General features: G+C 43.5%; 1 protein-coding gene across 5 annotated transcripts in view; it reads right to left on the bottom strand.

Annotated features, from left to right (window-relative positions):
* LOC140493483 (N-acetyl-beta-glucosaminyl-glycoprotein 4-beta-N-acetylgalactosaminyltransferase 1-like) overlaps positions 1-25,681 on the bottom strand; it is a 687,601-nt gene that overhangs the window by 484,636 nt on the left and 177,284 nt on the right. For 3 of the 5 annotated variants that reach the window (XM_072591967.1, XM_072591965.1, XM_072591966.1), the window contains one exon: positions 13,090-13,205. The exons of 1 other annotated variant lie outside the window; for it this stretch is intronic. In XM_072591967.1, the coding sequence (XP_072448068.1) occupies positions 13,090-13,205 (116 nt within the window). Of the gene's footprint in view, positions 1-13,089; positions 13,206-25,681 lie in introns of those variants that run through there. One more of the 5 variants, XM_072591969.1, reaches the window with a different exon arrangement.

Below are 25,681 nucleotides of genomic sequence, written 5' to 3'. Positions count from 1 at the left end.
GGACAAAAATCTATGCACATCTTTTCATTTTTCTTTCAGACTTTCATCATATTTGCCCCCCCACCTCCCCCCCATTTAATGAGTGTATCAGCTGATAACCGTCTTGAAACTCAAGTCCAAGATCCCAGCCGGTGCAAAATGCTCTTACCCACAAACACAAAACTGGTGTTATGAAAATGCAATGTTCCTAAATTAATCCTGCACTGAAAACAGAGATCGGCTCCATCTTCGTTTACCTTGGGCTGACACCAGTTTAGGTTTGACTCCAAATTCAGGCTGCAGTTACACTATTGAGTAGCTTTTCCACAACCCGGCTGGTACCAAAAAGGCAGAGTGCCGCACCCAGGGGAAGACACTGTGTGCCTTTGCTGGGCTGTTCGCCAGAAAGCAACAATCGTAAGTCCTGTAGGTCGTAACGCCATTCTGGTGTGGCTCATTGCAAATCTTCCCTATTCCTCAATGGTTTGCTTCCTCCCTCCTTCACAGGACTCTTGCAAAACCTCTGCTTTCTGGGAATCTGGGACTGACTATTTCACCAGAATCGACGTTTCAAGCATGAGCCCTTCAACAGGAAGCCAGCCCTGATGTAGGGCTTATGCCCGAAATGCCGATTCTCCTGCTCCAGCACCAAATTCTTGACTCTGATCTCTAGCATTTGCAGTCCTCACTTTCTCCTATCTCACCAGACGTTCCAGTGGCAGTAGAGATCTGAAACGTGAGTAGTTGGCCATGACTGCCTGCTCCCAGTTAAACCACTGTCCACAACAGAAGGCGGCCAAATGGAGTTGCTGAAAAAAATGCAGCATCGCGGAAGTGGATACTTCACATGGTTTCTGCTAGTGGATTTCCCTCTGCGCAGCTGCTGGGAAACACTGGTAGCCCTGGTGTAGCAAAGAGGGAAATCACCCATTGTAAAAATTCACTGTCGGTCCTCAATGGAAACCACTTCACTTCAATGCTACTTTTGAATTGCAAGCACATCCTTTTTCCAGCATTTGTAAGCTTGATTATTAGAGCTTTGGGCACATAGTTCCAAGATGGCGGCAGAGTAGGATACTTTGGCTGGGCACATCTGCTCCGTATGTCCCTTTTTCAGTTTCGTTTCCCACTTTTTTGCTCTTTTACGCGTTCCCCCGCTTCTTTTCTTTCTTCTCAGTGATGCCCTGAGAGATGGCTACCTCAGCACTGACCAGGACTCCAGGTCTGTGAGACATCCTCTCAACCTGTCACGGCAGCCTCTTGGCCTGGCATGGTAGTCTCCCAGCCTGGCATGCTGGCCTCTCGCCCTGGTATTGTGGTCTCATGGCCCAGCATAGCAACCTCTCGGCCTGGCATGGTGGTCTCCCGGCATGGCGGCCTCTCACCCTAGCATGGTGGTCTTCTGCCGAAAATGTGTTGCTGGAAAAGCGCAGCAGGTCAGGCAGCATCCAAGGAGCAGGAGAATCGACGTTTTGGGCATGAGCCCTTCTTCAGGAATGGTGGTCTCCTGGCCTGGTATGGGAGCCTCTCAGCCCAGCAGTTGGTGTCTTGGCAGCATGTGGCCATCTCAGCATGAAGCTCCTGCTTCGAGGTGATTCCAGAGGGGTCTCCCAGCCTCAAGGTGAAGCCTGCATGGTCTGGAGTCCAGACCCAGTGCAGACCGGAGGTTAGGTGCCAGCAAGGAGTGAGTTTAAAGGACTTTTTAAATTTCTGAACTTTTTAAATTTCTCTGTTTTCTACTTTATTCCCACAATCTATAATGCTGGACTTCTTATTTCTTTATTTTTCTAATTTTGCTTTTCCTAGAAACTCGTACTGAAGAAGCTGTACCTAGGTACCTTGTACCTAAGATGGCACCAAAGTGGTGATTTGTAAATGTTTCACTGTACTCATGTGAGAACATGTGACAATGAAGCCAATTTAATTCAGTTCAATTCAATAGCTATTACCTTCATCTGCCCCAACTCTACTTTTCCAGCACTGGTAATCCTTACAGTATGCAGCCTTCCCTTGTCAATCACAAAACAAACTGGATGATTCTTTTCCATCAGTCAAAACAATCTATTTTCCCCATTTTCAATATTCAAAGGAACATTTAAGAAATCCCATCTTTTGGAATACCCTGATCCATTTCCATCTGGGATGCTTACAACAGTAGTGATTAATCAAGAACAAACCAGATCAGCTCTACAAGGTTAGCAGCTCAACCTAAGCAATATGTTAACTTCCAAAGAGAAGATCAATGTTGCAACAGCTCTACTGAAGTGTGATTTTGGCAAGACTTTTTCCTGTATTGACTTCACCATGAAACCAGTAGCTGGCAGCAATAACTGCTAGATTTTCACACAGAAGAGTAGGAAACAGTTTCATTAAGGAGGCTATGTCAGTCTCCAGTTAGCAAAAGCAGTGAATTACTGTGTAATGCAGACCAGAGATTCCTGGATTCCAGACACATGCTGAGCTAACTCATTTCAGCCTGGACAGCAGACATTTGAAATCCAGGCTCGATTGACATAAAACAATTGAGAACTGGTCACTTTGACCAATTACTGAAAATAGTTTTCATGCAATAAGTTGTCATGCTTTAGATTGCACGACTTGAAACTTGAGAGCAAATTTAGCAATGTTGAGAAGGGAATTGAATAAATATTTCAAGGGAAAATTTACAGCAGTACTGGGAAAAAGCAAGAGCTGGAACTAATGAGCAAGCTCTATCAAAGCGCCTGAGACAAAATGGGTGTAATTTTCTGCTCCCGTCAGTGGCAAATTTGGAGGCAGAAAGAGCACTTAATACGCAAAGAGATTAATGAATAACATGAAAGGAACCCAAAAATCTCACTGTAACATATGAAAAGTGAAAAGAAAACTATTTGCAGAGTGCCTTTAAGCAATAACTGACATTTCTAATTGCAAGATAACCATTAGTTTAATAAGCAATGAACTAGGGTGGCATGGTGACACAGCAGGTAGCATTGCTGCCTCACAGCGCCAAGACTCAGGTTCAATTCCACCCTCTGGTGACTGTACGGACTTTGCATATAGGTTTCTTCCAGTTTCCTTCCACAGTCCAAAGGTGTGCAGGTTAAGTGGGTTGGCCATGCTAAATTGCCCATAGTGTCCAGGGATGTGTAGGCTAGTTAGGTTAGCCATGGAAAATGCAGGGTCACAGGGATAGGGGTAAGATGCTTGTCAGAGGGTCAGTGTGGACCCGATGTGTTTCCACACAGTAGGGATTCTATGATTCCTGCCCTGAATCTTCCAATCTGGGACAGAATCCCCATTCTAACCCAGTGAGACAACAATTCATCTAGTTACCTCCCCAGGGCATTTCCAGTGGAACCAGCAAGTAAATGGGTCAGGACGAAAGTGTTCAAGTGGGCGTGGGTTGAGTGCCAGGAGGTTAAGGATGTAGAATGCTACGTGGGTAGAGGAGGGTGTAAAGGTGGCTTGATTGACAAGACATCCACAAGCATCCACTCCCTCCAGCACTGACACACAGTTGCAGCAGTCTGTGCTATCCACAAGATGTACTGCAGAAATTCACCTGAAATCCTTCGGCAGCATCTTCCAAACCCAAACCACTTCCATCTGGAAGGACAAGGGCAGCAGACACATAGGAATGCCACCACCTGCAAGTTCCCCTCCAAGCTACTCACCAGTCTGACTTGGAAATATATTGGTGTTCCCTCACTGTCATTCGGTCAAAATCCTGAAATTCCCTCTCTAAGGGCATTGTGGGTCTACCTATAGCACATGGATTGGAACAGCTTACCACTACTTGCTCAAGGGCAACTAGGGACAGACAATATATACTGGGGGGTGTTTTGTTCAGATAATTGAGTTCAGATAACGGATTGCTCAGATAATTGATAGGTTTTTACAGGACCTTGAGATCTTGTTTGGACAATCCAAAATTCGGATAATTGATGTTCGGATAATCGAGGTTGTTCTGTACAAGATTTTAAAATTAGCGCTATCACTTAAGTTTTCTGCCACTGTGACCAATGGAGCAGTGGAACAACTAAGTAATCTGGTCACCCCTCCCAACTTGGTCATAAAATATGTCAGCACTTTAGCCGCAACTTTACAGGCACGGAGTTTCCACTTCATATAATCTACCAACATGTGTTTTATTAAAGTCTCTCACCCAGCAAGACTGGGTCATGTTTCCAAATACAAAACAGGCAAAGTTTGTTCTGTAAATCAATGTTATGATAATCAAAAACCTAAAAGAAAATTATTATTCACTGAACAGTAGGAATTGTCAAAAAAAAATTAATGAACAGGGAGAAATCCACAAGCAACCAGCAGATATGAAATGAATCACTCACTGCCGCAGGAAGTAACTACAAAACAAACAACTAGCAAAGTGAAAGGAGCAAACCAGTAGCAGCAACTGACAGTTTTGTCGGGTTTCCAATTTCCTCCTTTAGTCAGGTATGCAACCAACATACTTAACCTCAAAATTCAACCTCAAAAAAATGCTTCCTTTTAAAAATACCTAAGATTGGCATCTACACCCACCCAACCCAATACTCTCACTGTCCTCACCAAAGTTCTGATTTAGTCCATGAGTGTGATATTTCATGTGGGTTTTGATCGCAATTTCTAATCGTTATGAAGAATCTGTGCATGCTTGAGATGCTGTCTGAAAGTCATAATAGAAGATTGTCCAGGCCATGTACTGGATGTACTGGAATGGAAAAAATGAATAAAATTATGCTTGATCAGCTCCCTTCAGTTTTTCCATGGTCAAGTGGTAGGAATATCACTTTCCCAAAAAGCAGTCCCATGCTATGGCCTGCGTCAGGACATTTCTCATTCCAACCATAACTCCTCCTTCCTTCCTGCTCTGTGATGCCACTCCAGTGAATACCAGTGCCAAACTTATCAAGCAACCCCAATGCCTGACGCACAAGAACACCACAAGACACACTGTCTTAAGGACAAGAAGATCATCAGAGGGAGAAAAAAGCACCATTTTAATCTATCTCAGCCTCTGCGAAGAATACACCATCAAATTGACATCCCATTGACATCAAAGGGAAGTAAAATCGGGCAATGTTTAACGCTGGTAGCCAATCTATTAACGCCTGTTCTCTGTTAGCCTGTCAGTTAAAACTCCCCCCCAAATTATTTAAATCTCTCTTCAGTGGAAGGTCCTTTGGGTAGCGAAAAGGCAAAAGGTTGACCTTATGTTTTGGAAATGTAAAGCCAACTTTCAGTGCAATGATATACAAAATCCATTCCTCTGTTGACAGAGGTGTCTCACTGCCTGGTGGTTTGCATGAATCTAAACTAGGAGGATTCTATCATTCAGATCAGCTTGCCAGCCTCACTCAGGGAAACTTTAAGGAGGCTACTGCAGGAAAAGATGCAATAGGGCAGCACAGGGCGCAATGTTAACATAGCAGAGCTTAAAGAGCTTTACAGTATATATGACCTGTATTATATCAAAACTGTTAGTGTCCAAGGCTAATAGATGAAAACTAGATCTTTCTCCCACCTTTCAACTTCACAAACACAAGGTTCACTATAATGAAAACCAAAGTCAGCTAAACATTTAACAAAACAACTTGGCCGTACCCAATTGCAGGGACAACTTTCTGTTTCTTACGCAGCTGAGATCATTGTCTGCATTTGCATTTATGGCACTAACACCACTGTTCATTATGCTACAGTCCTGACTCAACACTTGTGGTCAAATGAGCTAGGAATGCTGTGATAGTGAATGCCGCTGAGAAAGAGAGAGTTTTGTTATTACTGAATACATTGTAAGTTACTGCAGACTGATGACCTGTCACTGTAACTTGGCTTTGATAATGTACCTTGCCAACACTATAAAGATGCAACACCACCGCCAATCCCTCCACCCCCACCCCCACCCCCCAGCCCCCACTGACATTCGTCTGTGCACTGAAAAGTATTATGATCAGTAACAGATAGAAAGCTCCAAACGGTAGAAAAGGTATGTTTTCTGTCCACTTACTACAGCTTAGTATTTTCAGTTGGTACAGTTAAGTGGAAATATTTATCTTTGATATTAATAGGAGTGTTTCAATTAATGGGCAGCATCTTCCCAGGTAATGAACAATATGGATATTGGTGAGAAATTTGCATCAGGTGGGCAATGTGGGGCTTCTTGATGTCAAGAGCAAAAAGACCAATTTTCCAACTGTAGTGATTGGAATCAGGGCCTGGTGAATCTTATCATCTATCAGATCCTGATTGGGACTGTTAACCTGTGCCAATCAGAGAGCCCTGATTGACAGATATAAACAAGGGATTCAAAAAGTCTCCTCAGTTGAGGGACAGGTTTTGAGCTGACTGGTCAGAACCCGTATACTGTGCACTTATTAATAATGGGTGACTTGGTGATATTTGCCTCTGTGCAGCTATTTCACTAACCAAAAGTTGAGTAGAGAAATAGGCCTCTCACCCTTCTTCACAGGCAAGAACCTTATTTGCAAGAAGTAAAATCCCTTTATTACTAATATGCAGTTTTCCTTTCACCCACCCAGCCACCCAGCAAAGATGGAAAGTAGATGGTGATAATTTTCAGTATGAACGTCAGTGTAGGCACCTATTGACTGCAGCTCATTTGCTTGCTCCTCTGTATGTGTACCTTGGGCTTCAGACCTCCAACATGTCAGGGCATACGCCATGGGCAGTGACCGCATGTGACTCCCTTTCCATGAACATTGGCATCCAACAAATACCAGCCTCACCACATCCTCATGGCACCACTCAGACCTACTTACACCATGGTTCTCCACTTCAATGCTGCATTTTGGAGCTTACTGGCACCTATCATTAGAACGGCGCTGCCAGCTCACTTTCCCCACAGGGAAAAGCAATAATCTCATGGATTCAGCCACAATGGATTCTAGAGCTTCTCACACACTGTGTAAGAAACCTACTTGCTTTGTACCTACTTTGTTGCTCACAGTTTCTTGGCATTGCCTTGTTGCACTTTGCTTCCTCAGCCAGAGGTCAAAGGCTGTCTTGCCTTGCTGCATAGTGCAAACATAAAGCTTTTTGTGGTAGGCAATGCAGGTATCCTCTACTTTTCAAAAGTTCACTTTACACCACTTCGCTTTCACGAAAGATGTACATTAGTTCCTGTTTTTGCTAACCGAAAGAAATCCAAAGAGGATTTTGGTTTTTACGAAGAAATTTTTCCCATATTAATTAATGCTTCTTCGCTTTACACCATTTTGGCTTATGAAAGGTTTCATAGGAACGCTCCACTTTTGGACAGCGGGGGACACCTGTGGTCATACGAGTTGCTGCACGGCACCATGCTACATCAACATTACACCTACAGGATGTGCCAGCAACCCACGTGCAGCAAACACAATGCATGTGCATCAAACAAATGGACGCATCTCAAATCTAATAGTAGTAGGATACATTCAGCCCAATATATAATTGACCCTGCTGGTCATTCAGTTGTTATTCCATCTCACTTGTTACATTACAAATGTACATTAAGTATATTTAACTGGCTGGAAAGCATTTTGGAACACCCTCGATTTGTGGAGCACAAAATGGAAACAAGAATTCTTCTTTTAAAGTGGTCACCTTGGAATTGGTTGGACAAATGTACCTTTTAATAGGTGTTATGAACCTCAAATACACAGGAGCCTTCACCCCACAAACGCCAGTTATCATTTATAACCTACATTAAAAATCAAAACTTGTGGTTGCAATCCTTTGAGGAGTCCAGGAGGGCCTTTTCTCTGATGCAATAATAAACAAGAAGATAACAGGTGGATTTTATTCAGAGAGCACAGTCAGACAAAAGAATCAATGTCTCCCTCTTTCCAGAACTGGCCTCCCACCTTGGAGGTTATTGTGCTTGCCTGTCTACTTTGTCAGCATTAATCAGTCACGCTGGAGGTTATTGCATTTGCTTGACTGCCTCCCTTCTCCCCCTCCATACACTGAGGTTTCCAACCTCGAAGTGACAGCTCTGACTGCAACAATCACTTCCACTCAGGCTGAAGATGAGCCAATTACACTTCAGGCAGGAATCAATGATTAGTGTCAAAGACACAACAATTTTATGTTTAGAAATACCAGCATGACGGAGACAAAACTTTCTCAATTCCCAAGTATTTGCAAACATGTGTGAATGTGGTCTCAGAGAGTACACATACAATAAAATGAAACAGTGTGTAGAGACCAGATTCCCAGCCACAGCCTGGATCACCCAATTGGAGTAAGATACCCTTTACAAAAATCATTGGTGATAGGCACAGGACAAACAGTTAAATATAACGGTTCAAGTTTTGGAATACTGTGTTCAATTCTGGTCTCCTTCCTATAGGAAGGATGTTGTGAAACTTTAAAGGGTTCAGACAAGATTTATGAGGATGTTGCCAAGATTCGAAGACTTGAGCTATAGGGAGAGGCTGAATAGAGTGGTGTGTTTTCCCTGGAGCGTCGGAGGCTGAGAGGTTGACCGTACAGAGGTTTTTTTAAAATCATGAGGGGCATGGGTAGAGTGAACAGTCAAGGTCTTTTCACTGAGTTGGGGAGTCCAAAGTTGGAGGGCATAGGTTTAAGATGAGAGGGAAAAGATTTAAAAGGGACCTAATTGGAAACTTCTTCATGCAGGAGGGTGATGCATGTATGGAATGAGCTGCCAGAGAAGTGAAGTGCAGGCTGGTGCGATTACAATGTTTCAAAGGCACGATGGGTAGAGGAATAGGAAGGGTTTAGAGGGATGTGGGCTAAATGCTGGCAAATGGAATTAGATTAATTTAGGACGTCTGGTTGGTGTGGACAGGTTGGACCGCAGGGTCTGGTTCTGTGCTGTAGAGCTCTACGACTCCTCCCACCTCACCAATGCAATCTTTGTTGTTTTTCCCATTTCTTCGATATTATTTGATACTTTTATTTCTCTCCAATGTTTCAGACTTTAAGGAAGCCTCTAAGTTCCTTCTGCCTGCACTTTCTCTATTTTGAAATGAGGAGTCACTACCCATTCCCTCACAGCTATACTGCCCTCAGAATCACGATTGTCCAAACCTTTGGCTCCCACGTTTCCTCTCTTCCGACAGATTACAAGGTGAACATCAGAAGAGGTCTGTTTTTGGACATGAGGATTGCAATGGATAACATCATATACCAATCCTATGGAGGTTAGGCAGCACATACCATTTGAAATCATCATTAAAATTAAAATTGAGTCTGAAGGGCACCTCTCCAAAACATTACAGAGAATTGTACAGATAATGAAATACTCTATAATTCAGTCACTTGCTTTGGAAGTCGACAAATTGCACTTAGCAGGATTCCATAAATGGTAACTGGATTAATAATTAGGTAATTATTATATCAATTATTAAATGATTCTTTATTAATTACACCCCAAAGATTGCAGCAGCTCAAGAACGCAGCTCATCACTTTCTGCAGTGCAATTAGAATCGGGCAGTATATACAGGCCCAGAGACAGAGCAACCTACATCCTCAGAACAAATCAAATAAAAGTTGTATATTGATCAAAATTTCTAGTTATTTCATTAAAATTGTCATTGAGTCATACAACTATTTTTGTCAAAGTCAAGCCAACTCCCAATCAACACTTACCAGAGTCTCATAAAGGGGGCTGGTCAAAAATGATTATCCTTTCACAAAAGCCTGTTGCCTCTGCCAGATCGTCTTGAATTTCTTTAATAATAGCTTCTAACATTTTCCCAATAACAGATGGTAGTTTAACACGTCTGCAGTTTCCTGCTTTTTCTCTCCCTCTCTTTTTGAATAAAGCATCTCTATTTATTATTTTCCAAACTAAAGGGACCATCCTTGAATCAAAGCAGCTTCGGGAAATTAAAAGGAAATCATCAACCGTCTCAGTCAGCCCACAGCTCTGACAATTTACTCAGTCCCATTTCTCTGGTGATTGCCATTTTCCTGAGTTCCTCTCACCCTTTCAATTCTTGAGGTATCGATGCAGCTTATCCACTCTATAGTGAAGATTGAAGCTAAATATCTGTTAAATTCATCAAGGCAAACGTGAGGACTGCAGCTGCCGTAGATCAGAGTCAAGATTCGAGTGGTGCTGGAAAAGCACAGCAGGTCAGGCAGCATCTGAGGAGCAGGAAAATCAACGTTTCGGGCAGGAGCCCTTCCTGATGAAGGGCTTTTTGCCCGAAACGTCAGTTTTCGTGCTCCTCGGATGCTGCCTGACCTCCTGTGCTTTTCCAGCACCACTCGAATCTTGACTGTTAAATTCATCTGTCTGTCCCTTATTTTCAATTATTCATTCTCTTCTCTCCCTTTCTTATAGGACCAATGCTCACTTTGTTAACTATTTTCTTCTTTAAATATTCCCCAAAAGTTCTTTTTTAAATAGAATCCCTACAGTATGGAAACAGGCCATTCTTGAAAGAGAATCCCAACCAGACCCATCCCCAACCCTGCATTTTCATGGCTAACCCACCTAAGCCTGCACATCCTTGAACCTTATGAGCAATCTAGCATGGGCAATTCACCTAATCTTCACACTGTGGAAGGAAAACGGACCACCCAGAACAAACACAGGGAGAATGTGCAAACTCCATACAGTCGCCCAAGGCTGAAGCCGAACCTGGGTCTCTGGTACTGTGAGGCAGCACTGCTAACCACTGAGTCACTCTTAATATATTTCCAGTTGGCAGTCTAATTTATCCTTGTTTCTTTTTTTTCCACTTTTAGTTTTTTAAAAAAACTTTTAATCTTTTAAACTTACTTGGAGACGAATGCAGAAGGTGAGGCGTAGGCCAGAGGCCAGCGTAGGGAAGGGGAGGCCCTGACAGGAGGCCGGTGCAGGGGGATTGATCCTGGACCAGAAGTCGGCGCGCAGTGATGAGAGGCCTGGACAGGTGGCTGGTGCAGGAGGAGGTGAGGCCTAGGTGCAGTCTGCAGGCAGGCACAGGGTGTGGTGAGGCGAGGCCCAGGCTGCAGGCTAGCTTGGGGGTGAGGCGAGGGCCAGACAGATGGCCAGCACGGGGTCGGGGGGGAGGGGAACAATGGCCAGGCTGGCGCAGTGGGTGGGGGGGGAGGCAAGGTGAGGCCTAGGCTAGAGGCCGGCGTGTGGAGGAGGGGCCTTGACCGGAGGCCAGTGCGGGGGGAGTGATCCTGGACCAGAGGCCAGAACGGAGTGATGTGAGGCCTGGACCGGAGGCTGGCATGGGGGAGGGCAGGCTGGATAGGAGGAAGAAGCAGGGGGAGGCGAGGCCCAGACCAGAGGCCGGCGCGGGAGGAGGCGAGGCCCAGACTAGAGTCCAGCGCAATGGGAGGCCAGTCCCTTCCAGACAGGTGGCAATGTCTGGTGTTTTGAAGTCCGGTATGGTCTATTGGCTTGGCCCGGTGCAGTCCGGAGGCAATGTGCTGGGTGGTGTTTTCATTGGGGTAAAACAACCGTTATTCTTTTATTCTTATACTGGACCATTAATTTATTACTCTTCCAATTTTGTACCAAATACTTAAACATCTGTACCAAGGTATCTTGTGCCTAAGATGGCGCCATAAGCAGTGACATCACAGACTTTTCATTGCACTCTAATGCACATAAAGCAAATTCAATTCAATTCAAAGTTTTTGGTCCACCTTTGCTGTATTTTACTTTTCTGACCTACCATCTGTCCTTGCACAATTATACATTAATCTATCAGTTTGATACTACCTTTAACATTTCTCATTAATCAGGATAGGTGGATCCATACCTTTGGATTTTTCATATGCATACAGGCTGTGAAAGGTCAGCGTGTGGGAGGCCGAGAGACTCAGCACACTGTTGGGACACTGTGCTGGTGATTCATGAACAGGGCTGGTGTACTGCCTATCCATCACCAGTCAAACCAATGGTCCGAATGGTATCCACACTGATCTATGACAGACTGCTTTCTTTTATTTCACCGCTCACATGGATTTTGAGCTGTGACAATATGTTTAAGGCTCAGCAACAACATGACTAATTCTCTGTCTCCTAAACGTTTCTCACACACACACACTATATATCAGAGACATGGCCAAAGGTTGAAGCAGAAACCCCATGCATCAGCTGAATTTGTGAAGAAACGTTACAGTTGATGTTCATTTTGTCAATAATTCTTGAAATAGTGGTTACATTAATCCCTGCACATAAATTGCATTTTGTGTTTTGGAGCTTTTTATCTTCTCCCGAGTTGCTCAATGCAAGTTTAACTTTGAGCGATTGTCTTTGCCTCATCAAGATCTTATGGCTGAGATCCTTAACTTTTCACCAAGTTCACTCTCCAATAAAGTGTTAAATCCACCACATCAACATCAAAAGACACATATGTTTCAAATCAGCACATTGGGAAAGCAATCACATTGAAACCAAAGGCTGCGCACTCTCAGTGACAGCAGGAAGGGCAAGCAGAAAGCACCAGTATGAGTAGGTCATCACAACCTGCCATCCAAGCGACATACATTTCCAACTGCTGGAAGCAAGGAGATTGCTACCAGCACCTACATCCCACTCCCTTCGTCAAAACCAGGAACAGATCTATCAATAGCTAACCAGGATTTACCATTCTCTGATGATCCCAGTTACCGGTGGGTTACCAGCCCCTCAAAACTGTGTCTTCCCCTCTGTCCTAACTCCAGTGAATAGGTTAATATCTATTGTCTCCAGGGCAACTCAGATGAACAATAAATATTGTACTGTCTGTGAGTACGACTTTATATTCTAACAGACAATAAAATGAGAAAATAATACGAAATTTATAATCACAAAGATCCAGTTGCATAGCTTACAGTCCCATGCCACTAACCATTGCTGTTTCATTCATTTTCCACCCTTGCCATGTTCTCAAATTAATTGGAACCCAGGAGGGAAGAGCACACTTACCTGTCAATAGACCTCTGCTAGAAAAAGCTCAATACCACTCTGATGAATGGGAAGGTTCAACTTCAGAAACTGCTTGTAATTCTCTACTTCCTATCTATGCATCTGGGAGCTGGAGAGGCAGTTTACCTGACTCTGGATAGGGAAATGATTTGTAATGACTTTGGGCCACTTTAGACACAGATAAAGAAGCATAGTTCAACCTTGATTTCTTTCTCTCTAAAGAAATTGTTCAAAAGTCATTTACCATCTGTTCATCTTCCTGACTGTCACTGGAGTCATCAATCTTCCTTTTGTTGGATGCAGCGTGGATAGAGCCAGCTTTCCTTCCAGTATCAGTAGCTTCACTCAGTTTCCCTGCATCTGCAAGGCAATCAGTGATGGAGATAATTAGCAGCCTTACACAGAAACCCCACTCATGTGTGGAATCAGGGCTTCAATGAACTTCAGACTGGTCAATTCTTCTGTTGGATGAATTAAAAAATATTAGAACTTTACTTCCAAATTTTCTTGTAATTAAACATACCAAGATAGCATTTGACCTATCAACATTTACTGTAGGTATGAAATGCTGCAATCTAATGCATCATTCACTCCAACCACCGGGAAGCAAATATCAAAAAAAAGCTGTAAAACAAAACCTGGTTGATTTCAAGAAAACATCAACTCACTAAGGAAATCATTAAAGCTCATCATTTTCACAATCACCAGCGACACATCCCAAGGAGGTATAACTATAAACGGGTGGGAGAGGTCAAGAGCAGGGGTGTAAGGTTGTGAACAGAACACTGAAAGTGGTGGGACAGGTAGAGAGACCAGCATACAGATAAAGCGTAAAAGATCCTCAGTTTAATTAACACAGGCATAACGTACAAGAGCAAGGAGTTGATATTAATCTGGGACATTGCTGAAAACAAATGTAGAATTTGAAGCATAACTTCTGACCTCACCATAGAAGTTGAGCACTGACATTCTGCACTGCCATAGTAGTTTTGATGTTTCTTAATAAAACAAAATCCCTTCAGTACAATGTTAAAGAATAATTAGCTCTGCACAGCTTTGTTATTAAAATGCATTGGTGAATAACTGGGAAGGTGCAAACAAGGGAATTAATTCTTATTCAAAAATAATAAAGCAATGTTACCTTGAAGAGAAAACTGCACAAAATGATTCCTTTGCCTTCATCATAGTGTTTAAATAATGCCATTGTTGTTGTGCAATTCAATGAAAAATCTTGCTGAAGAATCTCTGCAAATAGTGCAGGACACAGAGTCAGAAACAGGAGCAGAAAAGATAAGGGAAATCAACAAGGGATGATTAGATGGTGCTAAACCTGAGTTTTGAAAGCTTCTGAGTTATGAGAAGAACAAAAAAATGAAGGAAGCAAAGAGATCTGAAATCCTGAGAGACAGAACTCTTTTCCCTTATTGCAGGAAACTGCCAAAAGGATGTAATTAAGGCTTCAGTTGCCTAATGAGGCTAGTTCTTCCATACTGTATATATAATTCACATAGTCCTAGGTGCAATATAGCCACTGTCAGATTAAGTGATCAGAGAAATCTTCCTGGAACAGAAATTTCTGAATTTTATACCTTATTATGTGAAAGAAATTGACCCTCCACAGGCAGAAGCATGTGATACCAGACTTGGTAAGACAGGAGGCGGAAGGACATCAGCTGGGTGGGATGGTGACACACCCATTCCCCCGCCGCTTTCCAGCTTCTTCTAGAATTAAGCTCATGGCTGGAAGTGCCCCACCATGAGCTGAGGCCACTGTGGGACTTGGTGGACCCCAGTGTGATCTGCAGTGACCGCATCTACAGCTCGTGTTGGTTGGGTGAGGAATTTCAACCTGGGGTCGACAAGCTGGAGTCAGAACTGCGGAACATGCGGCTGCAGGACAGTTCCCAGGTCTCTGTGTTTCAGGAGATAATCATCGCTTTTGGATTAATTGCATCAAACCTGGTCAGCGGTCAGGGCAGGAGGGTGCCAGGCAAATGCAGAGGAGACTGAGTCAGTGCTCTTGTCCAAAGATATGAGGTTCGTGCTCCCAGTGTGGGCAAGCACAGAGATTGCAGGGAGAAACTTTTTAAAAATTCAATCAGATGTAGATGTCACTGAACGGACCAGCATTTATTGCCATCACTGGCACGCTTATGAAGTCTGTGGTGATGTTCAGAAGGGAATTTCAGGATTTTGACCGAGTTATAGTGAAGGAATGGAGATGCATTTCCAAGTCAGGATGGTGTGTGATGTAGAGGGAAACTTGTACGTAAGTGGTTCCCATGTATCTGCAACCTTTGTCGTTTGGATGGAAGCAGTTGTGGGTTTGAAAGGTGCTAAGGATTGTTGGGGAATTTCTGCAGTTAGTCTTGTAGATAGTACACACTGCTGTCACAGAGTGTTGGTGATGGAGGGAGTGAATGTTTGAGTGAACTGACCAAAGCACAGTGATGCAGAGTGCCATTCAAGTCATGGGGTGGTGGATATTGTCGTAATGGGAAATTGTGCAATTAGGAGAAGAGATCCCATTATCTACAGCAAAGACAGACAACCTCTAACGCTCTGTTTTCTACATAGTGACAAGGTTAGGGGTTCCTCTTCTGTGCTGGAGAGGAACTTGGAATTTGGGGAGTGGGTGGGAATTCACTTGCTGCAGTCCACACAGTTATCAACGATATAAGACAGACAAGGAAAGAGGTTCTGGTGAAGGATTATGAGCAAAAATTTAAAAACATACAAAGGTAACACTCTCAGAATTATCACCGGAGACATATGCTAAGGTTAGAGAGCTAAACGTATGGCTCAAAGAGTGACAGGGAAGAAATGGGTTACAATGGGCACTGGGAGTAGGGGAAAATAGAGAATGCTATTCTACTGGGGCTAGGCTTCATTTGAACCAGGTGTTGATGAACTGTATAACTACGGTTGCAGATATAAATTGATGCTTGGATCAGGTTCAATTGAAGGGAAATTTAAAAATTCAAAAAGGAAACAAGACTGCTGATGTTGCTGATTAGTGAAGACATGAACAAAACCGAAAAGAGAATCTTGAAGGGGCAGGTGTTGCGAACATGTTGCAAAGAATGGGCGTGGCCTCGTTGCCCCAGTACGCTCCAAGTCATTGGACCGCTCCATATCACCTGTCATTCATGGAGAAATTTGCAAAGGAAAACACGTTTAACCACAAGTTCATCAGGAAGTGGTCAGCATATTGCGTCCTGGAGACCTTGAGGGAAAAGGAGAGAGTGGATCCTGTCAGATCGTACCCTGAGCAGACTGTCAAAGGCATTTGGCAGAACGCCTCATTGCCAGAACTTTCTAACAAGCTTCACTTGGCTGGTGATGAGAAGGGCACTACCTGGAAGGTCCTTCATGGACGCCCAGTCTGTCTATGCCCCCGTACGCTGCCCTCGAAGGAGCTGTGAGGGGGGTTAGAGCCTGTCACATATCTCCTGTTGGAATGTGCCTTTGTGAAGGAAGCTTGGAGAGAGATGCAGTGGTTTTAGTGGAAGTTCGCCCCGAGCTGCTCCGTGACACAGGACTCTGTCCTCTACGGTCTGTTCCAGGGAGGCACACTGAGACAAACATCAACTGTGCCTGGAAGGCCACCAACTGAGTGAAAGATGCTCTTTGGTCTTCCAGAGCAAGGAGTGGACCTCGACTAAGGTCCACTCGACTGGCATCTTCCAGACCTTTCTCAGCACCAGCCGGGCTACATCTTGTTAACAGCTTGTTTAAAACTTCTCGCAATGAAGAACTCTGCCAATTAACTTTGACAGCCTGCTCAAGCAACCATCTGAAAGGATCACGTTGGGCTGTACAAGACATTGGTAAGGCCACTGTTGGAGTATTGCATACAATTCTGGTCACCCTGCCATTGAAAGGATGTTAGTTAAATGCAATGGGTGCAAAAAAGGATGTTACCAGGACTGGAAGGTTGGAGTTAGAAGGAGATGCTGGATAAGCTGGAAGTTTCTTTTCCTCTGGAGCCTTACAGAGGTTTATAAAATCATGAGGAGCATAGATAAGGTGAATAGCCCAGTTCTTTTCCCCAGGGAATTCAAAACTAGAGAGCGTAGGTTTAAGGTGAGAGGGGAAGATTTAAAAGGGACCTAAAAGAGGTAACTTTTTCATGCAGAGGATGATAGGTATATGGAATAAGCTGGTAGACGTGGGCACAATTACAACAGTTATAAGACATCTGGACAGGTGACATCAAATAGGAAAGGGATGTGGACTAAATACAGGCAAGTGTGACAAGTTCAGTTTGGGAAACCTGGATGGCATGGACAAGTTGGGCCGAAGGGTCTGTTTATGTGCTGTATGACTATGATTCACTTTCTCCGTCACCCACGGGGACCTTGATAACGTGACATGTGAACAACTGCCTTATTAACATGTGGTCAAAGGGGTTTCTCTGTATACACTTTGCTGCTAGAGGCAGTTAATACAGCTTGACTGAAACATTCAGTGTCAACGTGGCCAGACTTAACCTTAGCAGATGAGAAGCTGCGTGCCAGGAACCTATTTTTGTCTCTCATTGTCAGAATCAAACAGTTCCAGGCCAAGTACACCACATTTTGGTTACAAACACTTCCTCTATAAACATCCAAAGCTATGAATAATTTAAAACACTTCTGGTCATTTTATATCAATACTTAGACTTTTAGTCCAAATAGGTTTCAGAATATACACGGTGCAAATTTGTTTTAAATGGGCATTGCCATTTTGAAGTCTTCCAATTTATTCTGCATGTTTTTAAAATTAGCTGAAAAGCTTGGCCGACCCTGTTTTTGATTTTGTAAAGCAATTGGATCTTTCTGAAGTTTTCACGCACACAATGTACCGTCTGTTCCCTCAGGGCTTTCGAAGTCTTTGAGTGGTCTTTCATTTCTCCTGCCAGGCTGAGCAAACATGAAACAGCAGCCCCTGGACTAAAGCCGAGTCAACTTCTTTTCTTTTCCCTTCTATATTCTCAACCATGATAATGAGCTGTTTGCACCAAACCTCGAGAGTAACATTGGAGGATTATAATGTATTACAACAGAGAGAGCCCCATTTTCTAATGCATTGCAACAAAACCTTTCATCTGGTTTATCAGCGTGCGTCATGAACTGAATGTGCAATGCAACATCTCACATTTATCAAAATAATCAGCGGGGGGTTGGGGTGGGGGGAACACAAGTGATTCACAATGATTAGAATGCAATGCAAATCTATTACTTTTCACTGGGACAGGAAGTGAATTCATCAGCACTATCCAGCTACTGTTAACAGTAACACAAGAGTCCTTCAGCTACTCGATGGACCAGTTTAGTGTAAGGTGGTTTGAGAGTTAAAATTAATTAACATTGGCAAGTCTCACTGTGCTTCAATCTTCAGAGCAGTGAGCCAGTAGATAGGGAATGTTTCTGAGGAATAAATGTCACCCAGGCAGATCTCTATTTTAAACTGGGAGCAGAAAATCAGGCAACGAGGTAATTAAAAGAGGTGTTATAAAAAGGGGTAGTTAAAAATTGTTGGAAAAATATTGGAATCAATTATTTAGGAAATAACAGCAGGACATTTTGAAAATCATAATCAAGCAGAGTCAGAAAGGGAAATTTTGTCAAACTAATTTATTTAAACTTTAAACAAGTCTTGACTAGAGTGGATGGAGGGGAACCAGGAGATGTGGTATATTTGGGCTTCCAGAAGGCGTTCAACAAGGTATCTCATAAGATAAAGTCATAAGATAAGACCCCATGGTGTTGAAGGTAGTAATTTGGCATGTGTAGAGAATTGGTTAATGGGCAGGAAACAGTACATGGTGACAAGGTTTTTTTCAGGTTGATGACCTTTGGGACCACAGGGATCAGTGATGGGAACACAACTGTTTACAATATATATTAATGACTTGGAGGAAGGAAGCAAATGTACTGTAGCCAAAATTTCAAACTATACAAAAAAAAGCTGGAAAGGCTGGCTGTGAGAGAGATACCGACAGTTTACAAAGAGACATTAAGAGGCTGAATAAGTGGGCAAATGGAGTATATCATGGGAAAATTGCTCACTTTGAAAGGGAGAACAAAATAATATGATTTAAATGGAGAAAAACTGCAGAAAGTTGCAACACAAAGGGACTTAGGCAGACTTGAAACACAGAAGGCAAGCACACAGGGGCCGCAGGTAATCAGGAAGACTAATATTTCAAGGCCCTTATTTCAAGGGGATTGGAGTCTGAAAGTAGGGAAGTCCGACTGCATCTGTACAACGTGCTGATGAGACCACACTGGAGTACAGTGAGCAGTCTTGGTCCCCTTATTTAAGGATATATATTATTTCATTGGAGGCAGTTCAGAGAAGTTTCACTGGGATGACCCCTGGTATAGTGGGACTGTCTTATGAGCAAAGGCTAAACAGGTTGGGAATCTACTCACTGGGGTTCAGAAGAATGAGGTGATCACATTGGAACACAGAAGATTCTTAAGGTGTATGGCAGGGTAAATGCTGAGAGGATGTTTTCCCTCACGGGAGAGTCAAAGACCAGAGGGCGTAGTCTAAGAATAAAGAGATGCCAAATTCTTTCTGAGGTGAAGAGGGGTTTCATCTGAGGGTTCACTATCTTGGAAGCACCTTGCCACAGAGAGGTAGGGGGGCACAGTTCTTGTTTATATTTAAGGCTGAGATTGATTCCTCAAGTATACAAGAGACTAAATGAATATTTTGCATCAGAGTTTACTGTGGAGAAGGACATGGAAGATACTGAAATAGATGGTGACACCTTGAAAAATGTCCATATTACAGAGGAGGAAGTGCTGGATGTCTTGAAATGCATTAAAGTGGATACATCCCTAGGACCTCATCAGGTATACCCTAGAACTCTGTGGGAAGCTAGCGAAGTGATTGCAGGACCCCTCTCTGAGATATTTGCATCATCAATAGTCACAGGTGACATGCCGGAAGACTGGAGGTTGGCTAAAATGGTACCACTACTTAAGAAAGTTGTTAAGGACAAGCCAGGGAACTATAAACTGGTGAGCCTGACATCAGTGGTGGGCAAGTTGGGCCAGCGGACATAATTCCTTTAGATTTAAAATAATGATGGAAAAGGATAGACCAGATCTAAAAGTTGAAGTTCTAAATTGGAGAAAAGCCAATTTTGACCGTATTAGGCAAGAACTTTCAAAAGCTGATTGGGAGCAGATGTTCGCAGGTAAAAGGATGGCTGGAAAATGGGAAGCCTTCAGAAATGAGATAACGAGAATCCAGGAAAAGTATATTCCTGTTCGGGTGAAAGGAAAGGCTGGTAGGTATAGGGAATGCTGGATGACTAAAGAAATTGACGATTTGGTTAAGAAAAGAAGGAAGCATGTGAAAGGTATAGACAGGATAGATTGAGTGAATCCTTAGAAGAGTATAAAGGCAGTAGGAGTATACTTAAGAGGGAAATCAGGAGGGCAAAAAGGGAACATGAGATAGCTTTGGCAAATAGAATTAAGGAGAATCCAAAGAGTTTTTATAAATACATTAAGGACAAAAGGGTAACCAAGGAGAGAATAGGGCCCCTCAAAGATCAGCAAGGCGGCCTTTGTGTGGAGCCGCAGAAAATGGGGGAGATACTAAATGACTATTTACTGTGTAGTCAGTATTTACTGTGGAAAAGGATATGGAAGATATAGACTGTAGGGAAATAGATGGTGACTTCTTGCAAAATGTTCAGATTACAGAGGAGGATGTGCTGGATATCTTAAAACGGGTAAACGTGGATAAATCCGCAGGACCTGATCAAGTGTACCTGAGAACTCTGTGAGAAGCTACAGAAGTGATTGCTGGGCCTCTTGCTGAGATATTTGTTTCACAGGTGAGGTGCCAGAGACTGGAGGTTGGTTAACGCGGTGCCACTGTTTAAGAAGGGTGGTAAGGGCAAGCCAGGGAACTATAGACCGGTGAGCCTGACGTCGGTGGTGGGCAAGTTGTTGGAGGGAATCCTGAGGGACAGGATGTACATATATTTGGAAAAGCAAGGACTGATTAGGGATAGTCAACATGGCTTTGTGCATGGGAAATCATGTCTCACAAGTTTTTTGAGGAAGTAACAAAGAGGATTGATGAGGGCAGAGCAGTAGATGTGATCTGTATGGACTTCAGTAAGGCGTTCGACAAGGTTCCCCATGGGAGACTGATTAGCAAGGCTAGATCTCACAGAATACAGGGAGAACTAGCCATTTGGATACAGAACTGGCTCAAAGGTAGAAGACAGAGGGTGGTGGTGGAGGGTTGTTTTTCAGACTGGAGGCCTGTGACCAGTGGAGTGCCACAAGGAGCGGTGCTGGGTCGTCTACTTTTTGTCATTTACATAAATGATTGGGATGCGAGCATAAGAGGTATAGTTAGTAACTTTGCAGATGACACCAAAATTGGAGGTGTAGTGGACAGCGAAGAGGGTTACCTCAGATTACAACAGGATCTGGACCAGATGGGCCAATGGGCTGAGAAGTGGCAGATGGAGTTTAATTTAGATAAATGCGAGGTGCAGCATTTTGGGAAAGCAAATCTTAGCAGGACTTATACACTTAATGGTAAGGTCCTAGGGAGTATTGCTGAACAAAGAGGACCTTGGACTGCAGGTTCATAGCTCCTCGAAACTGAAGTCACAGTTAGTTAGGATAGTGAAGAAGACGTTTGGTATGCTTTCCTTTATTGGTCAGAGTATTGAGTACAAGAGTTGGGACTGTTGCGGCTGTACAGGACATTGGTTCGGCCACTGTTGGAATATTGCGTACAATTCTGGTCTCCTTCCTATCGGAAAGATGTTGTGAAATTTGAAAGTGTTCAGAAAAGATTTACAAGGATCTTGCCAGGTTTGGAGGATTTGAGCTATAGGAAGAAGCTGAACAGGCTGGGCCTGTTTTCCCTGGAGCGTCGGAGACTGAGGGGTGACCTGATAGAGGTTTACAAAATTATGAGGGGCCTGGATAGGATAAATGGACAAAGTCTTTTCCCTGGGCTGGCGGAGTCCAGAACGAGAGGGCATAGGTGTAGGGCGAGAGGGGAAAGATATAAAAGGGACCTAAGGGGCAACCTTTTCATGCAGAGGGTGGTACGTGTATGAAACGAGCTGCCAGAGGAAGTGGTGGAGGCTGGTACAACTGCAACATTTAAAAGACATCCGGATGAATAGGAAGGGTTTGGAGGGATATGGGCTGGGTGCTGGCAAATGGGACTAGATCAGGTTGGGATATCAAGTCGGCATGGAATTGGACCAAAGGGTCTGTTTCTGTGCTGTACATCTCTATGACTCTACTGACCAAGAATTCAAGGTTACAGGGACAATTCAGAAAAGTGGATATAGGGGACTGTTGAACAGCGGAGCAGTTTCAAGGGGTCAAATGGCTTACTCCTGTTCCTAGTTTGTACGATCGTATAGTCTTACATTGCAAGTCACATCCCCATTGATTCCACATCCTTTCTGCTGTGTCCCAGTAGCAACCTGAGCTGAGATCCCATAGGTGCTCAGTTGCTGCCTCCAGTTGAAAGGACACTGCATGTTTTCACTTTAATTTGCCCATATACTTTCAGAGCACAGCGCCTCTAACTCCCTGGCATTGCCAGGATTTTTGCCCACTACTGGCCTCCCGTACACTCAGTCCATCTCCTTGTTAACATTGGGACCACAGAAGCTGTGCTGGGGTAAAGGATGACAGATTAAGCGAGTGGGTAAAGAAAACATGGCAGATGGAATGTAAAGTGGGGAAATGTGAGGTTACGCAGTTTGGCAGGAAGAATCACCTCAGAAATGAATCTGTTTAGTTTGGTTTGCCTTTTTGCTTCTCTGACTATATTGACTCCTTGGAGCTTGGAGCTGCACAGGCAAAGGCATGTCATGCCTTTCTGTATTCACGAGACTCAACTGCATATTGTCAATGCGAAACTTTGCCTCATATGGCATTACATTAGAACCCTTAAGTTTCAGAAGCATGTCTTTCTGCCAGTTGGCAGCGAATTGTGGGAAGAAGCAGGAATTACTGAATTTATTCTCCTTAATGGGCTGCAGTACTTCTAAAGTGTGAACAAAGTAGGCCTGAATTTGGCCATTGCTAAACCAATGACTTTTCTAGATAAAGACCTTTGGGTATTTTTGACCTGGAGAGATAATGTGAAATGGGTGTTAGAGTGTCTGCAGCTTGTTAAATAGTTATCTTTGACCCCCATTAAATTCTGTACACCGTGGTAGCATGAGGGCACAAGTCATTTGATTGATAAAAAAAAGAGTTGGAGAAGAATGGTCACATGTTCTGCGAGACATTCAGTAGGCCTTCGGTACCTTTAACTTCTCAGACTGCTCCAAGGAACATCATGAAATTGCCTCTAACTCAATGACAGGGACATTTGGAAGCTGACCCAAAAAAAGACAAAGTTTTATGAGACTTTGTGAAAGAGAGACCGGGAGCGTGAGAGAGAGAGGGGGGGCGTGAAAGAGAGAGGGGGAGGTGAAAGACCTAGGAGAGGATTGCAGAGCTTCAAACCAAATTGGCTGGAAATGTCAATGTTGGGTTGAAAGGAATGGGAAGTTGGTAGAGATTTGGCATTGAGAACACAGCAGAACTGGAAGAACACGGAGCTCAGAGAAAGTGTGGGGCTGAGGATATCAAGAGATATTAAGGGAGGATTTATGGTCATGGAGGGATTGAAACATAAAAATGAAAATTCTGCAAGACATTCAAGTCTTCCCTTCAACTCTAGAGTTAATGAATTAGTGCTGGCCCAGATTAGTTCAGCAGGGTCATATTCCATTTCACCTCCTGAATAGCATTGGTATTCACAATTGGGCACAGAGAAAAGAGATTTGGAAACAGAAACAAGAGAGAGAGGTTACAAAACCAAAAATTGCTAGAAAAACTCAGCAGGTCTGGTAGCATCTGTGGACAGAAATCAGAGACCCTTCCTCAGAACCAAGAGGTTTACTCTTAAATACATTTATAACACTTGAATGAGCAGAGAGTAAATTTCTCTCGAGAAGAAACAGAGACCTTAAAAGTTCCAGGTTGGCTGGAATAATGAAACACTTATTCTTTTTAGCTGGAGATTTGTCCAGCTCTCAAGCAGTCTTAAACTCACAGGTCAGCACCTGAGAAGGGTCTGTGTCAGAGGCTCCACTGTGTTGACTGCGCAGAAATGACAGGTAAGCTGAAAAATTTGCATGTGCGCTCACAAGCAGCTTTTTGCCTCATCCAAAGAAGTGACCTTGCATTGTAAACTAAAAGAGTTATCCCAGAGTTTCTGCATGTATTGCGTGTTTGTTGGAACATGGGGTGGGAGAACAGCTGTATCAAAATAACAATATTTCCCACTTGCGTCAGAATTTTACACCTGCCATTGGGGTTTTCTGCCAACACAGTACTACTCCAGTACCATCTGCAAGGTGTGATGAATAAAGTGAACTGGATATGGCATTTAAATGAAAATAATTAAATAGTGGATTTATCATTTTATCAAATGAGAGATTTGTTTGATATTGGGATCCTTTCCAAGCTGAATTTTCCATGTATATACCCGTACCATGAGATTTTGCTTGAGAGCAGTTACAGCAGTCATTAGTTTTCCAAAGTTCCAGTAGAATTAAAACAGAGGAATGAATTACAGAACAAAAATGAAGGTCACAGTGCCTCATGAATAAGCATCAACAACATACTTACAAAACGGTGGCAAACAAAATCTATTATCAATGTCTTGTTTTTGAAAATAAGGTTTGTACTGAGAAAGAACAGAAAATAAAACCTTTGACGAAAAGGTGGTGAAGGGGATATCAGTCAGTGACATCATAAGGAGCTTTCCCTTCTCCCCTAGAAATATGATACAAGCAGAAGTGCTTGGGCAGAGGACTGAAAAACCCTCAGAGACGGTGGTTAGGAGGTGGATCTTGTAGGCAGCAGTTCCCATCGGTGGTCGCCCGAGAACGGTCCACATCAGGCAGGTGGAAGATAGACCAGCAGAAGGGGACTGCATTGACGTGCGATGCCTTTCTCAACTACAAAATGTTTTGCCCAGGAGCATCACTCAACCACTGCTCAGCACCTCCACATAGCCCAGGAAGATGTCAGAGACCAGGCAAAAGGCGATGCTGTGCTTTGGTAATGTGATACCAGAGGATCGACTGAGGCCATCCAGGAGATGAGGGACCTTCTTTACCCTGTGGATGGCAACAAGAGGCGATGCCAACTGATCAGGGCAACCTGGACAGCGGTGCTTCAAGAGATCATTTCCCCATGGATACCTCATGAGAATGCAGTTCCAATGCTACAAGTGGACTAATGATCTCATGCAATCCACCACTGTCTACTTAATGCTTCATGCTGTCATGAGAAAGAGTAGCATTGTAAGGTTGCCATTGTGGAAGACTGTCCCACACAAGACATCTCTACCAGATGCCACACTCAAAATCATTGTCTGACGCTTCACTGCAGCTATCAACGTACCACGAGTGGCACCATTTCTCTCTCTTTCACACTGCAAGGGTTCACACTTAATGCATAAATGGAACCACATGACTCAGCACCTTCAGCTCACTGACCTTTCATCACAATAGAGGGGGGGGGGGGGGGGGGGGGAAGTACAAACAAAAGCTTAGTACTGCGGTACTGGAGATCTGAAACCAATTCAGACAGTGTGGTGGTACCAGTGGAAAGTGAAATGGATGAAGAATGAGTGTTCAATTGGACTCTTCTTTGGAAGTTAACAGCAGTCAAATTTTTATGCAGGACAGCATTCACATCTGCCTTTCACCAGAGACTTGCATGGCCAGAAGAGATGGCCATTCAGGTTGTTGAGCCATATAATAAGCAGTCGTCTGCTCA

Source organism: Chiloscyllium punctatum, chromosome 22 (genome assembly GCF_047496795.1).
Source record: "Chiloscyllium punctatum isolate Juve2018m chromosome 22, sChiPun1.3, whole genome shotgun sequence".
Classification (NCBI taxonomy): domain Eukaryota; kingdom Metazoa; phylum Chordata; class Chondrichthyes; order Orectolobiformes; family Hemiscylliidae; genus Chiloscyllium; species Chiloscyllium punctatum.
Note: the sequence above shows the minus strand (reverse complement) of the source record. Positions and strands in the feature narration are given on the sequence as shown.